This window comes from Oncorhynchus clarkii, chromosome 22 (genome assembly GCF_045791955.1).
Source record: "Oncorhynchus clarkii lewisi isolate Uvic-CL-2024 chromosome 22, UVic_Ocla_1.0, whole genome shotgun sequence".
Classification (NCBI taxonomy): domain Eukaryota; kingdom Metazoa; phylum Chordata; class Actinopteri; order Salmoniformes; family Salmonidae; genus Oncorhynchus; species Oncorhynchus clarkii.
The window spans coordinates 16,952,531-16,978,987 of NC_092168.1; the positions used below are offsets into that span (position 1 = coordinate 16,952,531).

General features: G+C 42.0%; 1 protein-coding gene across 1 annotated transcript in view; it reads left to right on the forward strand.

The window, feature by feature from the left end:
- The first annotated feature begins 541 nt into the window (after positions 1-541).
- The window catches only part of LOC139380079 (uncharacterized), a 37,258-nt gene continuing 11,342 nt past the window's right edge, over positions 542-26,457 (forward strand). The window contains exons 1-11 of the mRNA XM_071122546.1: positions 542-792; positions 1,182-1,291; positions 3,269-3,389; positions 5,944-6,101; positions 6,331-6,479; positions 6,611-6,770; positions 6,855-6,982; positions 7,279-8,167; positions 13,595-13,614; positions 14,447-14,597; positions 17,856-17,980. Of these exons, the coding sequence (XP_070978647.1) occupies positions 1,243-1,291; positions 3,269-3,389; positions 5,944-6,101; positions 6,331-6,479; positions 6,611-6,770; positions 6,855-6,982; positions 7,279-8,167; positions 13,595-13,614; positions 14,447-14,597; positions 17,856-17,980 (1,950 nt within the window). The 5' untranslated portion in view covers positions 542-792; positions 1,182-1,242. The remainder of the gene's footprint in view (positions 793-1,181; positions 1,292-3,268; positions 3,390-5,943; positions 6,102-6,330; positions 6,480-6,610; positions 6,771-6,854; positions 6,983-7,278; positions 8,168-13,594; positions 13,615-14,446; positions 14,598-17,855; positions 17,981-26,457) is intronic.

Genomic DNA, 26,457 nt, shown 5'->3' on the forward strand with positions numbered 1-26,457 from the left:
TTTCCCGGGTACACCTACACAAAATTACAGAAAATACAGACCTTATATGAAGTTGTTCTAAAATCCCTATTGAAAAATGAATGGTGGAAAAACTATTGGAACCATGTCCGGGTTTTACCGCTAGTTTATTGTGTATTATGACTCATACTGTGGTACTCAATTGACTCCTTGAAGGACAGCTCATCTCTCCTTGTCCCAGAATCGGCCAGGATGCATCGCGCGGCCCATTAACGACACATGGGCGAAGCACACAATTGGCGTTAATACGATGCTAGGTTTAGAAACTCTGTGCTTTGGCCTCTTTCTGCGGATGAGAGTTTACTTTCCCTGCCAGAAAACAGGTGATACCGTAAAGTGTTGTGTATTCGCGCACAAATCCGGGGTGTACGGTCCAAACATGCACTCATAATTGACTGTAGCGCATATAAAGCACCCACAAATTACCGGTGGCTGAAAACACAAACATCGCGGGATGAACGAGTGACGAATTTCCGGTCAAGGTTGGGCCATTTAAAAATCATTCCTTCCTCCCTTGCCCTGCAGGTGTATACTCGTCAGTCGTCAAGTGTACACTTAATTTGAGGGCTGAGGGGATAGGGTGTGTCTTTGGACTGTAAAGCCAGGAGGCTCCTGAAGCGCGGATTGCTTGACTCTTTTTTTGCGAGTGTTGGCTCCTTCAGACCGTCTATCTATATTTATGTTTTCACATGTATATTTTCGCTTCTGCTTTTACGAACAGGTAAACATCACTTTCATCTGAATGGAATTCCTCAAGGAACGCAAGGTCTTCAGGTACAATTATTTATTAACGTCCGCATTTAGTTCATATCAAGAAACAGTGTAGCATGTATCATTTTATTATAGAAACACTGTGGCTTTTCATTACTACAGGTCTGTTTTTTAATATCCTAAAAATAGTTTGTTGTGTTCAATAATTTCAAGACTTGTAGAAGGCTTATAGACACCAAATACATAAATAATAGTAGTAAATAATAGTAGCCTAGATGTAAAGTGTTGTTCTCCTGTCTCAATTTTGCAACATGCAACCTGATCTTCATGTTTGATGGGATGCAAACCTCACAGTAGTTATGTACAGGATCGAATCGTAGTGTCAACCTTTCCTATTGTGTGAGCAGGACAAGTTTATTTTCTGTATTCGATCTTTTTTGTTTGTTTTTCAGGTCAATAACCAACCATGAGTTAGAAGACTTAGGCTATGTGATGTTTAAAAAATAAGAAGATATGAAACATTTCCTTCTGACTATTTATTTGATGGTGCAGTGTGGCTATGGTAAGTTACCAACACCAATCATTGTTAAGAACAGGTTCAACATCTGACTGTACTGTTTTTGTCACTACCATATATGTAGTGTGTGTGTTATTTAAGCAATAAGGCACGAGGGAGGCCAAAATACCACGGCTAAGGGCTGTTCTTAAGCACGACGCAACGCAGAGTGCCTAGATACAGCCCTTAGCCGTGGTATATTGTTCATATATCACAAAGCCCTGAGGTGCATTATTTCTATTATGAACTGGTTGCCAACGTATGGTATACGGTCTGATATACCATGGCTTTCAGCCAATCAGCATTCAGAACTCAAACCACCCAGTTTATAATAAGTATTATGATCTGGGTGGTTCGATCCCTGAATGCTGATTGGCTGACAGCCATGGCATATCAGACCATATACCACGAGTATGACAAAACATTTTTACATTTGAATTTTTACTGCTCTAATTACGTTGTTGTAATAGTTTATAATAGCAATAAGGCACCTCAAGGGTTTGTGATATAAGGACAATATACCATGGCTAAGGGCTGTATCCAGGCGTTGCGTCGTGCCTAAGAGCAGCCCTTAGCCATGGAATATTGGCCATATACCACACCCCCTCGGGCCTTATAGCTTAAATATTCCACCTTATATTTCTGGCAGCTGTTTTTGTACTGAACTGGAAAATAAAATATTTTAGTGGCGCAGTGGTCTAATACCCTGACTACAATGCTCGTGTCACGTGCGCAAGCGTTGAAAAATAAATGTAGGAATCTATATTATTCAATTATTGCACCCACACTGCTCGCACACGTCAACGAGCGTCTGCATTGCCAAGGGCTAAAATAGAAGTCATTCCTATTTCTGACGCAGATCGCGCTGCAAGTCCTGCCTCTCCCATCTCCTCATTGGTTTATAGAAGCAGGTACCCACGTGCCATCTCCTCATTGGTTATACCCACATGGGTGATTGAAAGACGAACTGTTGCTGGTTGTCGTGGTAATACTATGAAAGTTTAGATGCCAATCACCATATAAGTTAAACATGAAAAATCCTGGAAGGAGGAGCGATGACTAGAAACAATTCGGTTGACCATTTTTATGTGTGGATTAATTGTCGGAGTTGAGGACCTTGTGCATTTCAGGTAAAATAACAACCTAATGTTTATATCCCAGGACAAATTAGCTAGCTGCAAGCTAATGCTTTTCTGCCTTTCCCCAAATGAATGTCATTGGTTCAGAGTTTGTTTTGATATTTCAACCTGCGTGTCAGGATCGCGTTTGGTGTAGAGGGACAAAATACATTTATGCACGATGGCGCACGCACGCAGCTGGTTTGTGTTCCGTGTAAGGCACTGCAGTGTTTGAGGCGTCACTACAGATCCGGGTTCGAGCCCGGGCTGTGTCGCAGCTGGCCGCGAGGCGGTGCACAATTGGCCCAGCGTCGCCCGGGTTAGGGGAGGGTTTGACCGGCATGTCCTTGTCCCAGCAACTCCTGTGGTGCGCCGGGCGCATGCACACTGACACGGTCGCCAGTTGTACTGTGTTTCCTCTGACACATTGGTGCAGCTGGCTTCCGGGTTAAGCGAGCAGTGTGTCAAGAAGCAGTGCGGCTTGGCAGGGTCGTGTTTCGGAGGAAGCATGGCTCTCGACCTTCGATCTGCCGAGTCCGTACGGGAGTTGCGGCGTTGGGACAAGATTGTAACTACCAATTGGATATCACGAAATTGGGGAGAAAAAGGGGTAAAAAATAATAATAAAAAGAACCGGTTCAATATAGCATTCCAGTTTTACTGCCAGATACTATCAGCAAGTTATGTATTTACTGTGCCTACCTACTTTGCCTCGGATAAGACACTGTGAACATTTGCTCTCACATATATATACCCACCCACAAACAGTCTGTGTCTGTGGGCAGTATAGTGGTACAATATACTGTATGTTATCTTTATGAGTTTGATTGTAATGGCCCTCACTGTACTACCTTCTTCCTTTCAGCCCTTTGCTCCCTCCCTGCTCCAGTCAATGTTTCCATAGAGTCCCTCAACTTCCACCATGTTCTACGCTGGAGCGCCGGTCCAGGCACACCTCCTGGGACCGTGTACAAGATCATCCGCAGGTTGTCACAATATTTTTAATGACCGGTTTATTCCCACACCATTCTGTTGTTGAGGTACGCCCAAACCCAGTGCTTTTGCCTATATGCATTTAGCAGTGGTGGAAACACTGGACAGTTACTTTGAATTAAAACGGAGTATAGTGTCACCTATCGTCATGATTTTGTCTGTGTTAATCTTGTTGGATAATTCTACTACTGCATTGTGGTTACGTTATTGGACTTTAGACAAATGATGTTGATCGGATTCCCATGACACACTTGATATGACTGGGTTGTGGATTGTCTCAGAGGTTAGATGTAATAACACTATAATTACAGTAGTAAATCATTGCTTTTCAGAGTGACAGTCATTGGAAAGTTCAAACTTCAGTCAGAGCATTTTGGGTTTCACTTGTGGAGAAAAGTGTTGGTTTTGGACATAAGCTATAACCTTTACCTTTAACCAACATTAGCCTATTCAGCATAATTTGCCTGTCTTACCAAGTGTGTTGTGGCTGGAAGATTTGACTGCAGTGTGAAGTGTTTTTTTTCTCAAGTATTGCTTTCACTTGACCGTGGATACAGCTTTGTGTCATCGTGGTCGTTGTTTCCACCCTCATAGTATCTGCTCTAGAGACTGTTATGCAGGTGTTACCACTTTAAAAAGGCTGTGAATTTCAAGGAAATTCAATATAATCAACCACTTTCTCTTCTGCTGGGGGTCTGGTGAGGATGCAACAAGTCTTACAGATGAGCTTACTGAAAACACAGCTTTGTTTTGTTTGAACTACAGATACAGTGGGGCAAAAAAGTATTTAGTCAGCCACCAATTGTGCAAGTTCTTCCACTTAAAAAGATGAGAGAGGCCTGTAATGTTCATCATAGGTACACTTCAACTATGACAGACGAAATGAGAAAAACATCCAGAAAATCACATTGTAGGATTTTTAATGAATTTATTTGCAAATTATGGTGGAAAATAAGTATTTGGTCACCTACAAACAAGCAAGATTTCTGGCTCTCACAGACCTGTAACTTCTACTTTAAGAGGCTCCTCTGTCCTCCACTCGTTACCTGTATTAATGGCACCTGTTTGAACTTGTTATCAGTATAAAAGACACCTGTCGACAACCTCAAACAGTCACACTCCAAACTCCACTATGGCCAAGACCAAAGAGCTGTCAAAGGACACCAGAAACAAAATTGTAGACCTGCACCAGGCTGGGAAGACTGAATCTGCAATAGGTGAGCAGCTTGGTTTGAAGAAATCAACTGTGGGAGCAATTATTAGGAAATGGAAGACATACAAGACCACTAATAATCTCCCTCGATCTGGGGCTCCACGCATGATCTCACCCCGTGGGGTCAAAATGATCACAAGAACGGTGAGCAAAAATCCCAGAACCACACGGGGGGACCTAGTGAATGACCTGCAGAGAGCTGGGACCAAAGTAACAAAGCCTACCATCAGTAACACACTACGCCGCCAGGGACTCAAATCCTGCAGTGCCAGACGTGTCCCCCTGCTTAAGCCAGTACATGTCCAGGCCCGTCTGAAGTTTGCTAAAGAGCATTTGGATGATCCAGAAGAAGATTGGGAGAATGTCATATGGTCAGATGAAACCAAAATATAACTTTTTGGTAAAAACTCAACTCGTCGTGTTTGGAAGGCAATGAATGCTGAGTTGCATCCAAAGAACACCATACCTACTGTGAAGCATGGGGGTGGAAACATCATGCTTTGGGGCTGTTTTTCTGCAAAGGGACCAGGACGACTGATCCGTGTAAAGGAAAGAATGAATGGGGCCATGTATCGTGAGATTTTGAGTGAAAACCTCCTTCCATCAGCAAGGGCATTGAAGATGAAACGTGGCTGGGTCTTTCAGCATGACAATGATCCCAAACACACCGCCCGGGCAACGAAGGAGTGGCTTCGTAAGAAGCATTTCAAGGTCCTGGAGTGGCCTAGCCAGTCTCCAGATCTCAACCCCATAGAAAATCTTTGGAGGGAGTTGAAAGTCCGTGTTGCCCAGCAACAGCCCCAAAACATCACTGCTCTAGAGTGTGTGAACCTTGTGAAGACTTACAGAAAACGTTTGCCCTCTGTCAACAAAGTATTGAGATAAAATGTTGTTATTGACCAAATACTTATTTTCCACCATAATTTGCAAATAAATTCAGAAAAAAATCCTACAATGATTTTCTGGATTTTTTTTCTCATTTGGTCTGTTATAGTTGAAGTGTACCTATGATGAAAATTATAGGCGCCTCATCTTTTTAAGTGGGAGAACTTGCACAATTGGTGGCTGACTAAATACTTTTTTGCCCCACTGTAAATACTCATTATGGAACAGGGAAAACTACTGAGTGATATGGGTATACAATTCTGTCTCACAACACTGCGAATGAGATATTGTTGAGGTTTGAAGACCACACAAATTAAACTTTTGAATCATTTGGAATTGAACCGAACATACTTTTTGTTAATGAAGTTATTCAACTCACCTGCTCTTTGTTTTATTTGCTAATATTCGGCACCACACACAAATGACCCTCCTTGTTTCTGTCTCAACAGAAGAAACCACAGGCCGCAAGTTCCACATCAAACCAACGTGACAAGTCATAGGCTGGATCTAAAGTTCCCCAAAGAAGAGTATACATTCTGTGTTTCGGCCTTCCACAACCTCTCAGAGTCGCCCGTGGTCGAGACCACCTTCACCCCCTTCACACAGAGTATGTCTGCTCTCCATTTTGTCTTGCCAGTAGGAATGTTAAGATATTTCTTTGCTAGAGATTTCGAATAGGTGTTTGTGTGAGTGCAATTATTTACATTATCCAGGTCGACATTCAATTACACAATCTAGGCATGTATTTGTGTGTGAACGTGTCTGATGTAATGTTTTTGTAAATTGTTTAATCTGTGTGTGAAATGATGCTACAGTACCATTTATATCTTACTTAGCTGTTATTGGCTCTCCAATATTGTCTTTGGATGGATGTGGCAACTGCCTGGAAATCAACATCACACTGCTTGAGATAGAAACTATTAAAAAGGTCTATGGGACATCATTATCTTTTGACATCTACTGGAAGAGAGCAGGAGAGACAAAGGTAAAAAAAAAAAACTAGGCCTATTCTTTCCTTGTCTTCATTGCAGTATCAAATTGTACTCTTTTTATGATGTGAACTATAGAGGACCGTTTCATTGTGAATTATTACTCTTCATTCATGTTCATTTCCAGCCCCAAATGACCCAAACAACTCATTTAGCTTACATGCTGGAGAACTTGGAGGTGGGTATGGTGTACTGTGTGAGGGTGTACACAAGGATCATCACCAACCTCAACACACGGTCCTCTGGGTGGAAATGTGCTTACACCAGCATTCTGGAGCCCAACAGAGGTGAATATTGTCTATAGTTTAAGTCAATGTTTCATCCCAATTGCACAGAGCCCCAATTTGATCATGATTCTCTCTCTCTCTCAGTCCCTGCTGTTGTAGCTGGAGTGTCTGTTGTCCTCATTGTGAGTGGGGTAGGTCTGATGGTTCTCACGTTTGGCCTGTTCTACACGGGGTTCCTGTGCAAGCTGAAGACTCACCAACCCAGAGGACTGGTGAGAAATGGCTACATCTGTAACTAACTACACCTCACAATCTCACTCTTTGTCATTGTTTCAATGTTGATCTGTGGATCTAGGATGTGAATTTGTGGAGCTTAAGAAATGCAAAGCCAATGCAAATACAAAGCCAATGCCAATTCCTGTAGGAAAATACTGTAAGAGGAACTCTGTCACCCATGTAGTCCACATAAAGTGGTGTACACACAACATCTATAGCCATAAGATTCAGGCATTGACGTCACTGTACCTTTCTGTGTTTAACACAGCCTCTCTCTCCTCCCCCCATGCAGACTGCCCTGGTGGAGGGCCACTTCCTCATCCCAGAGCGGACGATCCCTGACTTGGTCTCTATATCTTCTGCGACAGGGGAACAAGGGAAGGCCCTCAGATCAAAAACACACCATGACAGAGAGAACTCTAACCAAGCAGGGGAGGAGGAGGAGGATGAAGATGAAGAGGGGGGAAACGACGGCTACATGGACCGCGCTGCGGGGCTCTCCTCTGACAGCAGCTCCAGCACCACACAGTCCCAGGATGCATCAGGGGCCAACGTAGCCCTCCTTGACACAGCAGGGCATTCTGTGGGATTGAGTTCTGCTGCTGCTGCTGAGGAGGAAAGGGAAGCCCCTGTGGGTGTGATGGTGCTAGGATGTCAGGCTCAGGGAGAGGTCACAGGTGAACAGGCGAGGGTCATTTCCAGCTTTGACGGAGACCGACCCAGACCTTTGGGACTTGGACGGTTGGGTGGAGAGGAGGAGGAGGAGGAGGAGAAAGAAAGAGAGGTGGAGGAGAAGGAGACCTCTGGTAATGTCAATCTGTTCTCTGTGACTCTGGGGGCATTAAAGAGGGAAGAGGAGGGCGAGTGTGAAGAGGAGACAGACTTTCTGTTAGAATTTTCGAAACAGGAGCAGAAGCCTCAACTTCCCATAGACTCCTTACAGAGGAACTTACGACCGGGCAGCATGAGATCTCAGAGTGAGATACAGGAGGATACAGGCCTAGTACTGACACTGCCAAAGACAGTCTGCACATGGATATACTCTGAATATTCAAATAGACATGCTGACAGCAGCACAGAGACACAATCTGGCTACCTTGTAACGCACACAGGCACTGTGCAGGCTGACAATGAGACAGAAGAAGAGGAGGAAGAGGAAGACTTCTCAGGGTACATGGGACATTGATTATTTTGTGTGTGGCTCTGTGTAATAGTGTTCCTTAGCCGATAACTGCACAGATATTCTACTTGGTTGGATATCCTGTCACACATAGGCCTACATTCCTTCCCAATTATTGCCTTCTGTTGAGGATGTGAATGTGTATGTAAAATTAATAATTTCCATAAAATGCCATGCACTTGTTTTTGTATGTCGGTTTTATTTATTGTAATGTAAGTGCAATTTCATGAGAGAAGAATGAGAGCTCAGATCAAATTGTTACGCCATCTTAACCGACTTAATTTGGCCGACTTAATTTGGCATCAATGCGCAATTGACTCTTCCCCAATGATTGTATACACTACAAGACCAAAAGTATGTGGACACCTGCTCGTCGAACATCTCATTCCAAAATCATGGGCATTAATATGGAGTTGGTCCCCCTTTGCTGCTATAACAGCCTCCAGTCTTCTGGGAAGGCTTTCGACTAGTTATTCAAACATTGCTGGAGGACTCCAATTCCTCCAAAAGGTGTTTGATTGGGTTGAGGTCAGGGGCTCTGTGCAGTTCAGTCAAATTCATCCAAACCAATCTCGATAAACTATTTCTGAATGGACCTCGTTTTGTGCACAGGGGCATTGTCATGCTGAAAAGGAAAGGGCCTGTTGCCACAAATTTGGGAAGCACAGAATCGTCTAGAATGTCATTGTATGCTATGGCATTAAGATATCCCCTCACTGGAACTAAGGGGCCTATCCCGAACCATGAAAAACAGCCACAGACCATTATTCCTCCTCCACTAAACTTTACAGTTTGCACTATGTATTGGGCAGGTAGCGTTCTCCTGGCATCCTCCAAAGCCAGATTCGTTCGTCGGAATTCCAGATGGTGAAGCGTGATTCATCACTCCAGAGAAGGCGTTTCCACTGCTCCAGAGTCCAATGACAGCAAGCTTTGCACCACTCCAGTCAACGCTTGGCATTGTACATGGTGATCTTAGGCTTGTGTGCAGCTGCTCGGCAATGGAAACCCACTTCATTGTTGCTTCCAGATGCAGTTTGGAACTCTGTAGTGAGTGTTGCAAATGAGGAAAGGCCATTTTTACACACTTCAGCGTTCAGTGAGCTTGTGTGGCCTACCACTTTGCGGCTGAGCTGTTGTTGGGGCAGCTCTAGCAGGGCAGAAATTTGACGAACTGACTTGTTGGAAAGGTGGCATTGACGGTGCCACATTGAAAGTCACTGAGCTCTTCAGTAAGGCCATTCTACTGACAATGTTTGTCTATGGAGATTGCATGGCGGTGTGCTCAATTTTATATGCCTGTTAGCAATGGGTTTGGCTAAGAGAGCCGAATCCACTAATTTGAAGGGGTGTCCACATATGTATATATAGTGTATATGAATGGACAAACTCATTGAATGAATGAATGGTGTCATGTGATCGATGGTTTTGTCCATTCATATATAGGGGTCCGATGGGCCGCATTTCAACAACATGCTGGTTATTGTGGTTCCACACGTTGAATAGGGGTAGACGTAACATAATAAATGTAAATCTTGGACACTCCTATTAGTATGATATGTTACATTTCATATGGTATATATTAATTTGTGGATGGCCATCATCCATTTCGTATGATATGTTACGAATTGCGATTTGTACAATATGTTACGAATTTGGAAAAAGTATGCAATGTTGTGAATTCCAATTTGTTGTGGCTAATGTTTGCTAGGTGGCTAACGCTAGTATTAGCTAGGTGGCTAATGTTAAGTAATCTTAAGTAACCTTCTTTCTTATGTAACCGTACCATACTGTCAGGAAAAGAAAAGAGAGAGAACAACGGAAAAGCCTGGTCTTATAACTTGCGGTGCCCGACCCCTTGCCCATGTGTGTACATTTTAACATCAATTGGGGAGAGAGAGACTCAAATATCCCATTCATTTGTACATACAGGGCACGTTTGAGTAGTAAGGCGAAAGCAACCGACTGTAGATTAAAGTCAAGGAGTGACGTCTGGGGAGGTGCATCTGCAACAGCCGAAAATCGGACACTGATGTGATTTATCAACAGTAAGGCTCAGTGCAACATGCCATTGTTTATAAAATATTTTCTTTGTAATGTCAAAATAAAACAACCCACATATCACACCCTCATGAACTGTAACTATACTGTATATGTGCCTGCTCTCCAGGACATCTACAGCACCTGGTGTCACAGGAAGACCAAGAAGATAGTCAAGGACCTCATTCCTCCAAGCTACGGCCTATTCACCCCACTACCATTTAGAAGGCGGAGACAGTACAGGTGCATTAAAGCTGCGAACGAGAGACTGAAAAACACCTTTCTCCAAGCCATCAGACTGTTAAATAGTCACCAATAGACGGCCTCCGCCCAGTACCATTCTCTGAACTTTAGTCACTGTTACTAGCCGGCAACACCTGGTACTCAACCCTGCACCTTAGAGACTGCTGCACTATGTACATAATCACTTAAATAATATTTACATACTGTTTTACCCAATTCACATGTACACAGAACAAGAATATAACATGCAACAATTTCTAAGATTTTACTACGTTACAGTTCATAGAAGAAAAATATGTCAATTTAAATAAATTCATTAGGCCCTAATCTAAGGATTTCACATGACTGGGAATACAGATATGGAACTGTCGGTCAGAGATACGGCGCATTCGGAAAGTATTCAGACCCTTTGACTTTTTCCAAATTTTGTTAAGTTACAGCCTTATTCTAAAATGTATTAAATAAATACAAATCCTCATCAATCTACACACCATACCCCATAATGACAAAGCAAGAACAGGTTTTTTGTATTTTTAGCAAATGTATAATTTCTTTAAACAGAAATACCTTATTTACATATGTATTCAGACCCTTTGCTATGAGACTCGAAATTGAGCTCAGGTGAAACCTGTTTCCATTGATCAGCCTTGATTGGAGTCCACCTGTGGTAAATTCAAGTGATTGGACATGATTTGGAAAGGCACACACCTCTCTATATAAGATCCAACAGTTGACAGAGCATGTCAGAGCAAAAACCAAGCAATGAGGTCAAAGGAATTGTCCGTAGAGTTCCAAGACAGGATTGTGTCGAGGCACAGATTTGGGCAAGCGTGCTAAAATATTTCTGCAAGGTCCCCAAGAACACAGTGGCCTCCATCCTTCCTTCTTAAATGTGACTTTGGGACAAGTCTCTGAACATAGCAGTGCAGCAACGCTCCCCATCCAACCTGACAGAGCTTGAGAGGATCAGCAGAGAAGAATGGGAGAAACGCCCCAAATACAGGCTTGCCAAGCTTGTAGCGTCATACCCAAGAAGACTTGAGGTAATTGCTGCCAAAGGTGCTTCAACAAAGTACTGAGTAAAGGGTCTGAATACTTATGCAAATGTAATATCAGATTTTTTATTTTAATACCTTGCAAAAAAATCAAAACCTGTTTTTGCTTTTTTATTTTTGGATATTGTGTGTAGATTGAGAAACAACAATTTTATCAATTTTAGAAAAAGACTAAAAGAGTCACATTGACTGGAGCAGGCAGTTCACACTGCTGAGAGACATTAATTTTATATTAGCATATTTTACCTCAGAAATATGTTAATGACTACAATGAAGCAGTAGGCCTTGTTGGAAAAGTCAAGGGGTCCGAATGCACTGTTTTCCACAAGGCCTGCTGCTTCATTTTAGCCATTACCTTATTTCTGAGTTGAAATATACTAATATAATTATGTCTCAGCAATGTGTGAACTGCCTGCACTAGTCAATGTGACCTTCTCCTCCAGCCATTTTGTCCATATCCTGACGTGGTATCCAGGGGTGTGTACTACCTCGTGAAGGTTTGCTCAGACAGGTATGTGTTTACTCATTCTGTGATCTGTATGAGTATCTCTCTCACTCCCTAATCCCTAAATATCTAAATCAACAAGCAAAAATAGCCTTCCCTTGAGGTGTTTACTCTTTGGGAGATTCATTGCTGTAATTACACCACGTAGATGAAGAGAGACTTGTCAGAACAGGACTGGGAGTGTCTTCCTGCATTTAAGGGCAATGATACATACCCATAGTTACTACTGTAATATTTAGCCAACAAGTAAGATTAGTTAAAGGTAACTGAAGTTCAAAACACTTCAGCTAGTCTTCAACTGCTCTTTCCCTCTCTCTCTCTCTTAGTCCCTATGTTTTGTCCCTCCTGTATAGAAGGGGAAGGGTCGGACAGACTGGAGAAGAGGTGGCTGGTTGTGAGCATGTGCAGTCCCCTCTGGTGTGTAGCCTGACCAAAGAGTTTCTCTGACCGAAACCCCACCTACCACAGCCAGGTGTTCGCTGTGTTGGGGAACCACATCTCACGCCTGCACGAGTATCAGCATTTCCTCAGGGTTAAAGTTCAAATACTTTGGAGTTGTGTTCAGTAGCACTAACAGAGCTTGCACCTATACGTTCTCCATTTTAAAAACATCTGGTCCCTTTGGAGAGACTTTCAAGATGCAGTGAGTCATGTCAGAACCTAGCATATTAATTTCTTACAAACAACAGTTGCGAATTCCAATAAAACTAGGCTACATCGCGTATTGAAGTTAACTTTCCTTGCTTTGTCTAACAACACTAATGAATCTAGCAAATATGTTCTGGGTCAGAGTGCAGTATTTATTTAGTTTCATTGCAGAAATGTTTGTTAGCACGTTTCTCACACTGGCTTTATCCACAGAGGAAGCAGGCCTGCCCCAGCAAGGAGTGTTGCCTAGCAACGCGTGCCTCGGAGGGAGGAGTCTACATTGCACAATGACCATGATTTAGGAATCTGTTTCGGACTCAACAGCTAGCCTGATAGCAAAAAATGGCTCTACAAAATATATGCTTTCAGCTAATAGGGAGAAGTATCCAACAAAATAACTACATTATGGCGTTTACTAATCATAAACTATTTACATATCATATAAATGTCGGTACGTTTGTGGACAAAATTCTTACTTACTCAACCTTAAAGTCCAATACAGTCGTTTTTATCTTGCTATCAAATCATTTCTGAGTAACGATTTAAGTACCTTTTTATAGTGATTGTTTTCAATTAAAATGGTCAACAAGAAACAAATAGCTTCCAGATATTTTTTTAAAGACTGTCTGTGAGTGTTCTGAGTGGAGAGGGGAAACGGGAAACCAGCTGTTATTGGCAGAGGTTTGGAATGTTTTCTTACTGTTCTATTAACTCATTTACCGCCTGGTGATGTCACCAGTCAGGCCAAAACTACATCCTACCAAAACAGGCAAAAATTTCAGCTGGTCTTTTCAAACGGGTTTAACACTAAAGTGGCATTATCGTGATTTTGGCAATTTCGCAGTAATATGCCAACCTCATAGTGGGCCTTTAAAAAAATAAAAGCCTGGTTGCACAGCAGTCACTAAGCTCGTTTGTCCCTCTGTGTTTCCTGTAGCCCACCTGGATCTACCCTTGGTGAGTGAGAGCCTGTGACAGCACTCTGTGTGGACCTGAGGCCTCATGTGGATGGCCAACGAGATGTCTACGACAGGTTCAGCTACAAACGCCACATCAGACGCAAACCGCAACAGGGATGGCGCAACAGTAAGGACAGGAAGAGCATGATACGTACACTTAAACTTCTTTATCATGGTCCATACCTTTGAAGACTCAACCTGTGCCATATGGGTCAATTTGAAATTGAGTGACAGATTCAAACTCATTATAAAGCACTCCCTAAATCATCAGAGGTGTTTATTAATGCATTAAATGTTGTTTTTTTTCATTGCTAAATGTCTCTTCAGTGCATTCAAGCATGATGCATGCAGGGATTTTTCTGGATCAAAATGGGACTTAGGTGGTTGGCGTGGCCAATGGTGTGGTTGCTGATTTAAAAAGAGGCCTAGCTGTTGGTCACAGTGATACAATTTAGCTGTTTTAAAGCTAATTTGTTGCAATTCTACATGTTTTGCCATGAGGCTAAGAGAACATTTAGCAGTTTTAAAGCACATTTCCTGCAGTTCTACACATTGGGCCATGGCTTATGCTACTGTATCTGAATGTATCAAACATTATAATAAAATCAATGGGGGCCTCATGCAATAACACAAATATTCCTGAATGCATACTTTTTAAATTTTAGATTGTCCCTGACGTTATTTTTGCGATTTGTAATACAAATATACATATTCCATCCTGAAAAATATTTACAAAATATATATTTTTTGTATTTATTTTAGTTTTGCCCGCCCGATACTTTTCTATGCAGAAAACCTGGCATGGTTTTGATGGTATCTGTTGTGTCCAGTACTTTGTGGACAAGATGTCTCTGAAGGGTAAGACTCCCAGCAGAAAGTACTGTGTCTCTGTAAGGATCTTAGGTGGCCCAGAGAGACGCAGCAGGAACTCTTCCTACAGCCAACCACACTGTAGCTTCACTACTTCTAAGTACACCGCAGGCATGTGTGTGTGCGCATGGGTGTACACACATGAATCCATGTTAGTGGTCTTTGTGCCCTGACTCTCTCTCTCTTCACAGACAGAGGTCTCAGTGGTTTTGTTTCTTCTTGTGATGCTGTCTGAGCTCTGTACAGCCCTACTGGTTCACACTGGATTCATCTGTCTGAAACGACCTCTTCCAGAAATACTGTTAAGTTGTAGACTGATACAGATATTCTAGCCCTGGCTTCAATCAATCAAATGTATTTTATAAAGCACTTTTTACATCCGCAGTTGTCACAAAGTGCTTTACAGATAGCTCGCCTAAAATCCCCAAAGAGCAAGACATGCTGATGCAGAAGCGCAGTCACTAGGCAAACTCCCTAGATAGCAGGTTACTCAATCAGCAGGGATTTGGGACAAAGTAACACTGTCTGAAAAGTGTTGGGTAACTCATAGCATTAAGTCACATCATAAACCTTAGCTTAGGCCTTGGTAAAATGTTAACGTGAGGCTCACAGTGGAGACACAACACAGGAAAGAGCTGCAGGTGTCGCATATGCCTCCCCTCTGTGTCACACACACGCCACCACTGTGATACATGTGCCTGTGGTTGTGCTGTGGTCACAAAGACAGAAAGGGCAGAGTGTTTAACAGACAGCTGCATCCCCCGCCATCTGCTTCTCTCTCTTGTTTGGTTAAAGCTGTAGCTACAAAGATTGTTTTTTTTTTTTTGTTTTTTTGGCTGACCTGAAAACATTCATAATGTGAGTTACAGATCTGTCATTCTCATTGAAAGCAAGTCTAAGAAGCAGTAGATCGGTTCAATGTGCGCTATGTCTATGGTTCCCGTTCTTAAGTTTAGTTTTTGCGTCTTATTTATTATTAAAAACGTTTGGTTTTGTACACCAGTTTTAAACAGCTGAAAATACAACTTATGTTATGGAAAATATATTTCACAGCGGTTTACACAATGACTGTTTTTGTTTTATCACATTAACTGAAAAGAGGCGATCTATTCAAATTTTGGCAACCAGAAATGGCAAAGTGATTTCTGCATATTGCACCTTTAAAACAAACCCCTCTTCTTTGTCTCTAATGCAGGGGTTCCCAAACTTTTTCACTCAGGGCCCCCCTTCCAGCATTTCTATGGGCACAAGCACTGTTCATGACAAGGGCTGCTGCAGTCACAAAATTGCATCAGTCAGTGATTGTCAAGCAAATATCTGTCGGGCTCACGGTAATTGACCGTTAATTAACATAAGCACATTTAGCATCTCCTGGCTTCCACACAAGCCACTGATGCAGACCTTTAACCTTCATTTGAAAAAGTCTAATAAATCCATGTAATATAGCCTACACCTTCACAGTCAATCCATTGTTTATTTTAGACCGGTGTAAAGAAACATGATATGAAGAAAATGTGGTCTATTTCAGAAGAACAGAATAGCATACACAGAGTTGTCCTTTGGACCTGATAGGACCTGATGTGGCTATGCCATATGGGTGTGGGCTACACTAGTTAATTTAGCAGACAAGATTTGCTTAGAATTCTGTGGCATTATTTTATAGTATGAAAAATACAATAAAAAAAGATGAATAAAATAAAGGACATTTTCTCCAAACCATTTGAGGAAGTGCGCACATGCAGCTATTCTGTGTTGAGCGGGTAACAAAGAAATAAGTACTCCAATATGCTTAATTTAGAGTTATTAATGTAACTATATTTGTTTTACAAACATTGGGCTAAATGTTTAGATGTTTAATACATTGTAAGGCTGCATGATGAGACCTAATGATTTGAAAAAGTTGCTTGAAAGGCATGAGCTCTGATTTGGTTTTTTTTGCGCAGACTGTACACACTTCGTCAGTCTCTCATTCACACTTTGAGAAGCACTTGATAGGCATCCCTTTGTGTGACTATAATGCACCCTAAAAAAAAAGCAATGCCTTTTGCAGCCCTTCTCCCTAAATACTGCCCGCTCAGAAGCACCTCTCATCTCACTCACATGGCTCTCCATCACGTGATCGGGTCTTTCTCAGGTTACAAGTGAAGACCGACACATTGGGGACGCAACTGCGCATGTCCTTATCCAATTCCCAGGTGCATATTGAAGATATTGGAAGAACTGTCCACGTTTACTTTTCGTCAGCCAACAAGATGAGTAAGCCTAACGAACAGCAAAAGCACTAGCCAATCTACTATATCCCATAGTACCAAAGTTGACATATTCTGTGCAAGAAATAAATATTCCAAACACAGTCTGGGACAGTTGTGGGATGCGATAGATCCCAAATTAAAACAACCACTAGCATCAAAAAAACGTTTGTTTGCAATGAGGCTGACCCAACAGATCTGAACGTTTAGCTTAAAATGTTGAGTGCAGCAATGCGCACACAGCAGTAGGTTATAAGCGTGAATGTTCCATTAGCGGGAAAACACCATTATTTCTCAAAAGTGACCGCAAATGCAATTGTGCATGTAATGCTTTTATTATAAACGTGCATTTTTATGGTGAAAATGATCTTCCCCAAACTTCAACCCTGAGCTACCTTTTGAGTTTGGATCCTGCGATACAGTTGGCAACAGTTGCTGGGACCACTGCTATAGTATCTGTCCAGGCATCCTGCCGATCAAGGGTCTGATGAGCTGCTTGCTGTAGCAGCTAGCCTAGCTGCCACTGTTAGGTGCCTATCAAGCTAGCAGGGTTTCCTTGAGGGCTTGAACGCAGCCCGTGACGTGGTTAGCCCTTGTGGCTGGGACTGTGGATCGTTCCGGGCTTCTGACTGTATAGATCCTTGCAGTTTGTTGCTGTTTCCATCTTCCCTGCGACCTGCCCTGTCTGGAACTGCGAGGAACAACAGCATAGCCAACGTTGCTACATGACAAAGAGAAACGCCGGTGGGAGTACCATCGAGGACAGTGGTGTCTCTCTATCACAGGTGAAGGAACTTTTAAACAAACAAAAAATAGTTCTACAAGCAGTTGTTACAACAATGAGAAAATAGCTTCAAGTGTTTTGTCCAAATACTGGTGGAGTCAACTAATAAAATGGACAACCTGACCAAAGAGGTCCAGGACCTGAAGAAGAGTTTGTAGTTCTCCCAGGGTCAGCTCAATGAGTTTAAACAGGAAAACAGTAAGATGGCAGTAGTCTTTAAGTCACTGAGGAAGGACATCAGTTCTGTATGTGAATCCATGATAACAATGACTGGGAAATCAGATTATCTCGAGGGACATTCAAGGCAGAACAACATTGTTGTGGATGGAATTGCAGAATCTCCGCATGAGATCTGGATGAAGTCTGAAGACAAAGTGATGGAAATTATCTCTGAGAAACTGAAGCTGGACCACAGGAAGATTGAGGTGGAGCGCGCACACAGGATTGAAAAACCGGCCCATGTGACAGGCCCAGGCCGATAGTGGTGAAGTTCATGAGGTTAAAGGGCAAGGTAGCTGTTCTCGAAAGAGCCAAGAACTTGAAAGAAATGTACATCTTCCTCAACAAGGACTATCCAGAAGCTGTGTGCCACAAGAGAAAATAACATTCCGTTCATGAAAGCTACCAGAGAGCTTGAGCCTGGAAGGGATGGGTTCGTAGCTTCAACCCTGCAGCAGACACACACAGTTGCACATGCCAACTGGTTAAATGGACTGCTGAATGTTTTTTTTTTCTCTGCTTTGTTTGGTATTTTCCATATTATGTCTGTCTGAGAAGCTACCCAGGAAAGGGATGGAAAATAGCCCATATTTTATAAGGTTCATGAAAACAGTAACTTGCTAACATCAGATAACGTTCATATATTAGCTATTTTTGAGACTCATTTAGATGATTTCCTTGGATGATACAGTAGTAGCAATACAAGGTTTATAACATCTATAGAAGAGACAGAAATGATTATGCTGTATATATTCAGAGCCATATCCCTGTAACGCTTAGAGAAGATCTCCTGTCAAGTGTTATTGAAGTGCTGTGGTTGCAGGGTCACCTGCCTCATCTAAAACCTATTATTTTTGGGGTGTTGCTGTAGGCCACCAAGTGTTAACAGTCAGTAGCTAAATAATGTGTCTGAAACGCTTGGTACTGTATGTGATGTAAACCGAGAGCTCTACTTTCTTTGGGGTCCTGAATATTGACTGACTTTCATCAAGCTGTCTGCTCAAGAGGAAGCTTCTCACTGTAACCAGTGCCTGTAATCTGGTTCAGGTTATTAATCAACCTACCACGGGTGGTTTACAAGCACTACAGGATCAAGATAATCCACATGTTTTGATCACATTTTTTTACTAATTCTGTAGCACTTTGTTCGAAAGCTTTGTCCGGATCCATTGGTTGTAGTGGTCACAATATAGTGGCTATAGCCAGGAAAGCCAAAGTTTCAAAAGGTGGCCTAAAATAGTGTAGAAGAGATCATACAAAATATTTTGTTGTGACTCTTATGTGGATGATGTTACAAATATTAGTTGGTCTGATGTGATTGAGGAGCATCCAGCCGCTGCACTTGATGAATTTATGAAATGGCTTCTTGCAATTATTGATGAACGTGGCACCTGGTTGAGAAACTGACTGTTAGAACTGTTGAAGCTCCATGGATTGATGAGGAATTGAAAAGCTGTGTGGCTGAAAGAGATGGGGCAAAAAGGAGTGGCTAATAAGTTTGGTTGCACATCTGATTTACTGCAAATTGAGAAATAATGTGACTAAACTCAACAGAAAGAAGAATAAACTATTATGAAGCCAAGATCAATGATACTGTGTAAATAATGATGGAGTGGGAAAACACTTTAGATTACTTTAAATTAAATTATGGGCAGAAAGATAAATTCAACTCCAACTTTCATCGAATCAGATGGCTTATTCATCACAACCATTTGATGTTGCCAATTATTTGAATAATTACTTCATTGGCAAAGTGGGCAAACATAGGCAGGATATGCCAACAACGAACAGTGAGCCATCATGCATAAAAAAACAGATGGTTTGTATCCCCCATATACATAACATTCTATTGGTTGCAAGAATGATATATAATCATTTAAATTGAAAAACTAAAGTTTTGAATAGTGTTTTGTGTGTCAGTTCATAAACCATGTGCCATGGAAACAGGATTGTTATTACTGTACATATGTTGTCACAAAGACGAGGTACAAGGAACCGTTAATAGCGTGGGCATGACTTATACCACATTGCTGAATTAACATAAATGTGTCAAGTGGGGGAGTCTAGGCTAACACGCTGCTAATAAAAGCTAGGTTGTTTCCAATCTGCTCGCTATTTGATTTGTTCCATTGTGAAGCGTTGACCACAGCAATGGTTTAGTGTTGAGGGGTTTTCCCTTATGGGGGATTGTATGAGGTGACCTTAGTCACAGGCTCACACATGGTGTCAAGAGGTGCAACGGTCTCTTGATTTAAGACTTTTTTTTATCAACATATTTCATTTAAAACATATTAACACTGTCTGTCTCTTTGCAGAGATAAATACAACACCAGGAGAACCTGCTTCCGGTGTCCTCAGTGCATTTAGTTCCACTATCGTCACCTTCGGGAAGCAGTGGAAAGGATGGAGAGAGTAAGGACGGCAGTGAGGCAGTGATCGAGACGGAGGGGAAGATAAATAGTGGGGGAGGAGGAGGGCATGAGGCACGAGGGGCCGCTGTCGATCTGTCCTCTCTCAACCCCCCTCTCCTCTTCTTTCTCTAAAACCGAGGTGCTCCTACCCCATCCAAAAACACTCTCCAGCCTATCCCACTGTCCCGTCCACAGAGCTTAAGACCACCTCTGAAACAGTGTCCAACCGCCCTCAATGTCCTCTCTTCATAACGCAAGACCAACAAGGTGAATCTCTGCTTAGACCTGACTGCCTTTCAATGTCCATATCAAACAACTGTCAACTATCTGTGTCCTCACAAACCAGTCAACTTCCAGAGCCAGCCAAGTGTGGTTCATTGGGACAGGACTTGAGCTTCAGTCTTTTCTCAGAGAGAGAGAGACTACATGGACGTAGAGGGATTACAGCAGATGAAAGAGGAGGAGGGGAGCGGTCACGTGATGTGGCTTTTCATATGTGAAAACGTGTTTTTGGAACACTTTGTGACATTTCAAAACACTTCATATGTTCCTAAAACACGCTTTCACATGATTTCAGATGTGACATGTCACATTTCACGTATGCTTCAACATGTAATAGCATGAAACTACACTGTTAGCCATTGCTGTTAATTTAGTGGTACATTTTAGAGTCATTATACGGTAGATTTTTACAGTAATATACACTACCTGTCAAAAGTTTTAGAACACCTACTCATTCAAGTTTTTTTTTTATTACTATTTTCTACATTGTAGAGTAATAGTGAAGACATCAAAACTATGAGATAACAAATGGAATCATGTAGTAACCAAAAAAGTGTTAAACAAATCAAAAGATATTTTATATTTGAGATTCTTCAAAGTAGCCACCCTTTGCCTTGATGACAGCTTTGCACATTGTTTCAACCAGCTTCATGAGGTAGTCACCTGCAATGCATTTTAATTAACAGGTGTGCCTTCTTAAAGTTAATTTGTGGAATTTCTTTCCTTCTTAATGCATTTGAGCCAATCAGTTGTGTTGTGACAAGGTAGGGGTGGTATACAGATAATAGCCCTATTTTGTAAAAGGCCGGGTCCATGTTATGGCAAGAACCGCTCAAATAAGCAAAGTGAAAAGAAAGGCCATCATTACTTTAAGACATGAAGGTCAGTCAATCCGGAAAGTGCAGTCGCAAAAACCATCAAGCACTATGATGAAACTGAAGCAAGTCCCACAAGGACCACCACAGGAAAGGAAGACTCAGAGTTACCTCTGCTGCAGAGGATAAGTTCATTAGAGTTACCAGCCTCAGGAATTGCAGCCCAATTAAATGCTTCACAGTGTTCAAGTAACAAACACATCTCACCATCAACTGTTCAGAGGAGACTGTGTGAATCAGGCCTTCATGGTCAAATTGCTGCAAAGAAACCACTACTAACGGACACCAATAAGAAGAAGAGACTTTCTTGGCCCAAGAAACACGAGCAATGTGCTTTAGACCAAATTTGGGATTTTTGGATCCAACCGCCGTGTCTTTGTGAGATGCGATGTGGGTGAACGGATGATCTCCGCATGTGTATTTCCCACCGTAAAGCATGGAGGAGGAGGTGTTATGGTGTGGTAGTGTCACCAGCAAAGCACAGTCTGTGATTTTTCAGGCACACTTAACCAGCATGGCTACCAAAGCATCCTGCAGTGATACGCCATCCATCTGGTTTGTGCTTAGTGAGACTGTCCTGTTGAAAAACAATTGATAATGACCCAACACACCTCCAGGCTGTGTAAGGGCTATTTTACCAAGAATGAGAGTGATGGAGTGCTGCATCAGATGACCTGGCCTCCACAATCACCCAACCTCAACCAAATTGAGATGTTTTGGGATGAGTCTGACCGCAGAGTGAAGGGACAGCAGCCAACAAGTGCTCAGCATATGTGGGAACTCCTTCAAGACTGATGGAAAAGCATTCCAGGTGAAGCTGGTTGAGAGAATGCCAAGAGTGTGCAAAGCTGTCATCAAGGCAAAGGGTGGCTATTTGATGAAACTCAAATATAAAATATATTTTGATTTAACACTTTTTTTGGTTACTACATGATTCCATATGTGTTATTTCATAGTTTTGATGTCTTCACTATTATTCTACAATGTAGGGGAAAAAAATTGAAAAATAAAGAAAAACCGAGGTTCTGTGTTATGCACTGTAGCCCGTTATCATATGTGATTGAATATTATTTGCTGTTGGCTTGTGTGGGTGTATGTGTTATGCAACATAGCTGACTTGAAACATTGTTAACAGTTTCAGGGCCATGGGCCTTTCTCATGATGGAAAAATACAGAATAACATGAAGACAGGAACTGTGCATTGAGTTGGGGGGGGGCACATTTAAGAACGTAGTGTTGCGAGAACAAACAGTCTTTTGTTAGATAACAGGAGCCAGGTGCCTGATAACTGTATATTCTACACAACTACAACGACTGACCGCTGAAGCGCTTAGGGGGCTGGGACCAGCCTCTGCGCCAACAATCAACGATAGGCTGGGTGAGTCTAAACCACGCCCAGTCTCTACTCTGACAGGCCGGCTCGGACGCAGGAACTACCTCTTTATAATATCTTTGTCAGGAACAAGTCAGTTCTCTGTTTGCCCTGCGAGGTGGGACAGAGAGCCCGTATATACGAAAATTGCATTTACCACTTATTGCTTAGCTAATAAAAAATACATAGTATACAATCGGTGACTCAATGTCATATTTATCCTGATACCAGATTCGAATTGACGCAACCCTAACACTAGGTGTTCTAAAACTTTTGACCGGTAGTGTATGTATTAGTGTTCTGCTATATATTTACTGTCAAATGCAATGCGCTTGGGTACTTTTTGGCCTGTCCTGCAAATTAACTTGGCATGCCTCACTTGCAATTGCATTTAAACCTATAGGATAGCCTTCTTTTGATGGCCTATGGCACAAACAGGATTGGTGGGTCCCCCGTCGGACTGTTGAGCTAACCTAGGCTAATGTGATTAACATGAGGTTGTAAGTAACAATAACATTTCCCAGGACATAGACATATCTGATATTGGTAGAAAACTTACGTTCTTGTTACTCTAATTTTGACAGTGCAGTTAGATTATCTATTACAGTGAAAGAATACAATGCTATTGTTTGAGGAGAAAGCACCGTTATGAGCTTGAAAATGTATTAATAAACCAATTAGGCACATTTGGGCAGTCTTGACACAAACATTTTTACAGAAATAGAATGGTTCATTGGATCAAATCAAATCAAATCAAATGTATTTATATAGCCCTTCGTACATCAGCTGATATCTCAAAGTGCTGTACAGAAACCCAGCCTAAAACCCCAAACAGCAAGCAATGCAGGTGTAGAAGCACGGTGGCTAGGAAAAACTCCCTAGAAAGGCCAAAACCTAGGAAGAAACCTAGAGAGGAACCAGGCTATGTGGGGTGGCCAGTCCTCTTCTGGCTGTGCCGGGTGGAGATTATAACAGAACATGGTCAAGATGTTCAAATGTTCATAAATGACCAGCATGGTCGAATAATAATAAGGCAGAACAGTTGAAACTGGAGCAGCAGCACAGTCAGGTGGACTGGGGACAGCAAGGAGTCATCATGTCAGGTATTCCTGGGGCATGGTCCTAGGGCTCAGGTCCTCCGAGAGAGAGAAAGAAAGAGAGAATTAGAGAGAGCATATGTGGGATGGCCAGTCCTCTTCAGGCTGTGCCGGGTGGAGATTATAACAGAACATGGCCAAGATGTTCAAATGTTCATAAATGACCAGCATGGTCGAATAATATTAAGGCAGAACAGTTGAAACTGGAGCAGCAGCACAGCCAGGTGGACTGGGGACAGCAAGGAGTCATCATGTCAGGTAGTCCTGGGGCATGGTCCTAGGGCTCAGGTCCTCCGAGAGAGAGAAAGAGAGAAGGAGAGAATTAGAGAACGCACACCTAGATTCACACAGGACACCGAATAGGACAGGAGAAGTACTCCAGATATAACAAACTGACCCTAGCCCCCCGACACATAAACTACTACTGCAGCATAAATACTGGAGGCTGAGACAGGAGGGGTCAGGAGACACTGTGGCCCACTCCGAGGACACCCTCGGACAGGGCCAAACAGGAAGGATATAACCCCACCCACTGGATCAGTCTAAAGATTTGCACAAACACTGCTGCCATCCAGTGGCCAAAATCTAAATTGTGCCTGGGCTGGCATAATACATTATGGCCTTTCTCTTGCATTTCAAAGATGATGGTACAAATGTTTTTCTTTGTATTATCTTTTACCAGATCTAATGTGTTATATTCTCCTGCATTAGTTTAACACTTCCACAAACTACAAAGTGTTTCCTTTGAAATGGTATCAATAATATGCATGTCTTTCCTTCAGGTCCTGAGCTACAGGCAGTTAGATTTGGGTATGTAATTTATGGCGAAAATTGAAAAAAAGATGCGTATCCTTAAGTGGTTTTAAGAAAAAGTAACAGTGCTCAGGGACACTTGACATTATGTCCTAGATTAAATCAGGTCAAGTGTAAACACGCAATAGCCGACACCCGCATAGCTGGTGTTTTGGCGGTGTCAGAGGTGTAGTTTCTTACTTATTAGTGACCTTAATTCATCAATCGAGTACAAGTGAGGAATGAAAAGCTGCAGACACTGCCCTCCATGGAATGAGTTTGACACCTGCTGCAAAACAACACATTTCACTGAACCGATCTGGTGTATATGACAATAAAACATGGTGTATTTTTTATTCCAATAGATGCTTGTGGATTTGATAGCTCTAACTCAGTTCCACCTCCGACACCATCATGCGGATGTTTTCTATCGTGAATCTAAGAGTGCATAAATTCTCTCGGGATTTGAACTTGCAACCTTTCGGTCTGGAGTGCATTAATGTCTCAGCAGTGCCACCAAGAACATACACTACCGTGTAGCGTTTGGGGTCACTTCGAAATGTCCTTGTTTTTGAAAGAAAAGCAAATTTTTTGTCCATTGAAATAACATAAAATTGATCAGAAATACAGTGTAGACATTGTTGTGCAGTCTCGAAGGCCAGCATCCCGGAGTTGCCACTTCACTGCTGACGTTGAGACTGGTGTTTTGTGGGTACAATTTAATGAAGCTGCCAGTTGAGGACTTGTGAGGTGTCTGATTTAAAACTAGACACTCTAATGTACTTGTCCTCTTGCTCAGTTGTGCACCAGGGCCTCCCACTCATCTTTTTATTCTGGTTAGAGACAGTTTGCGCTGTTCTGTGAAGGGAGTAGTACACAGCGTTGTACCAGATCTTCAGTTTCTTGGCAATTTCTCGCATGGAATAGCCTTCATTTCTCAGAACAAGACACGACTGACGAGTTTCAGAAGAAAGTCTTTGATTCTGGCCATTTTGAGCCTATAATTCTGAGCCACAAATGCTGATGCTCCAGATACTCAACTAGTCTAAAGAAAGCCAGTTGTATTTCTTCTTTAATCAGAACAACAGTTGTCAGCTGTGCTAACAATTGCAAAACGGTTTTCTAATGATCAATTAGACTTTTTTAAATGATAAACTTGGATTAGCTAACACAACATGCCATTGTAACAGGAGTGATGGGTTGCTGATAATGGGCCTCTGTACGCCTATGTAGGTATTAAAAAATCAGCCATTTCCAGCTACAATAGTCATTTACAACATTAACAATGTCTACACTGTATTTCTGATCAATTTGATGTTATTTTCATGGACAAAAAATTTGCTTTTCTTTCAAAAACAGACATTTCTAAGTGTCCCAAAACTTTTGAACGGTAGTGTATATTCATAAACACTAAAAAATAAGAGTACAGTTACTGTACAAGTGTTGTTCCCTGGTGCACAAAAAGGTCAAAGATACATACACATAGTGTACCTTCACATAGGAACTCACATGGTAGTGGTCAGTACCTTTTTGGGTACATGTGCGGATAATAGTATAATTGTAGATTTTTCTACCCAATATATTAAATAAAAAGCTGTGTTCGTAACCATGTGGGAGGTGGGAATTTTCCTGATGTGAAGTTATGAATACCATACTGGATGCCTTCACGTGCTTTGAAATGGCTGGGAATCGCCACTTGGCTAATGACCAACAAGCTGCGTCAACCATCATGCTTGTTGTGACGTGTGTGTGCTGGGAGTCGGGAAACAAGTTCAGGGAGTGAATCATTTAATAAATAAATGAAATATAATACAAAACAAGAAACACGAACAACACAGAGACAGGAAACTGAAACAGAAACAATAATGCCTGGGGAAGGAACCAAAGGGA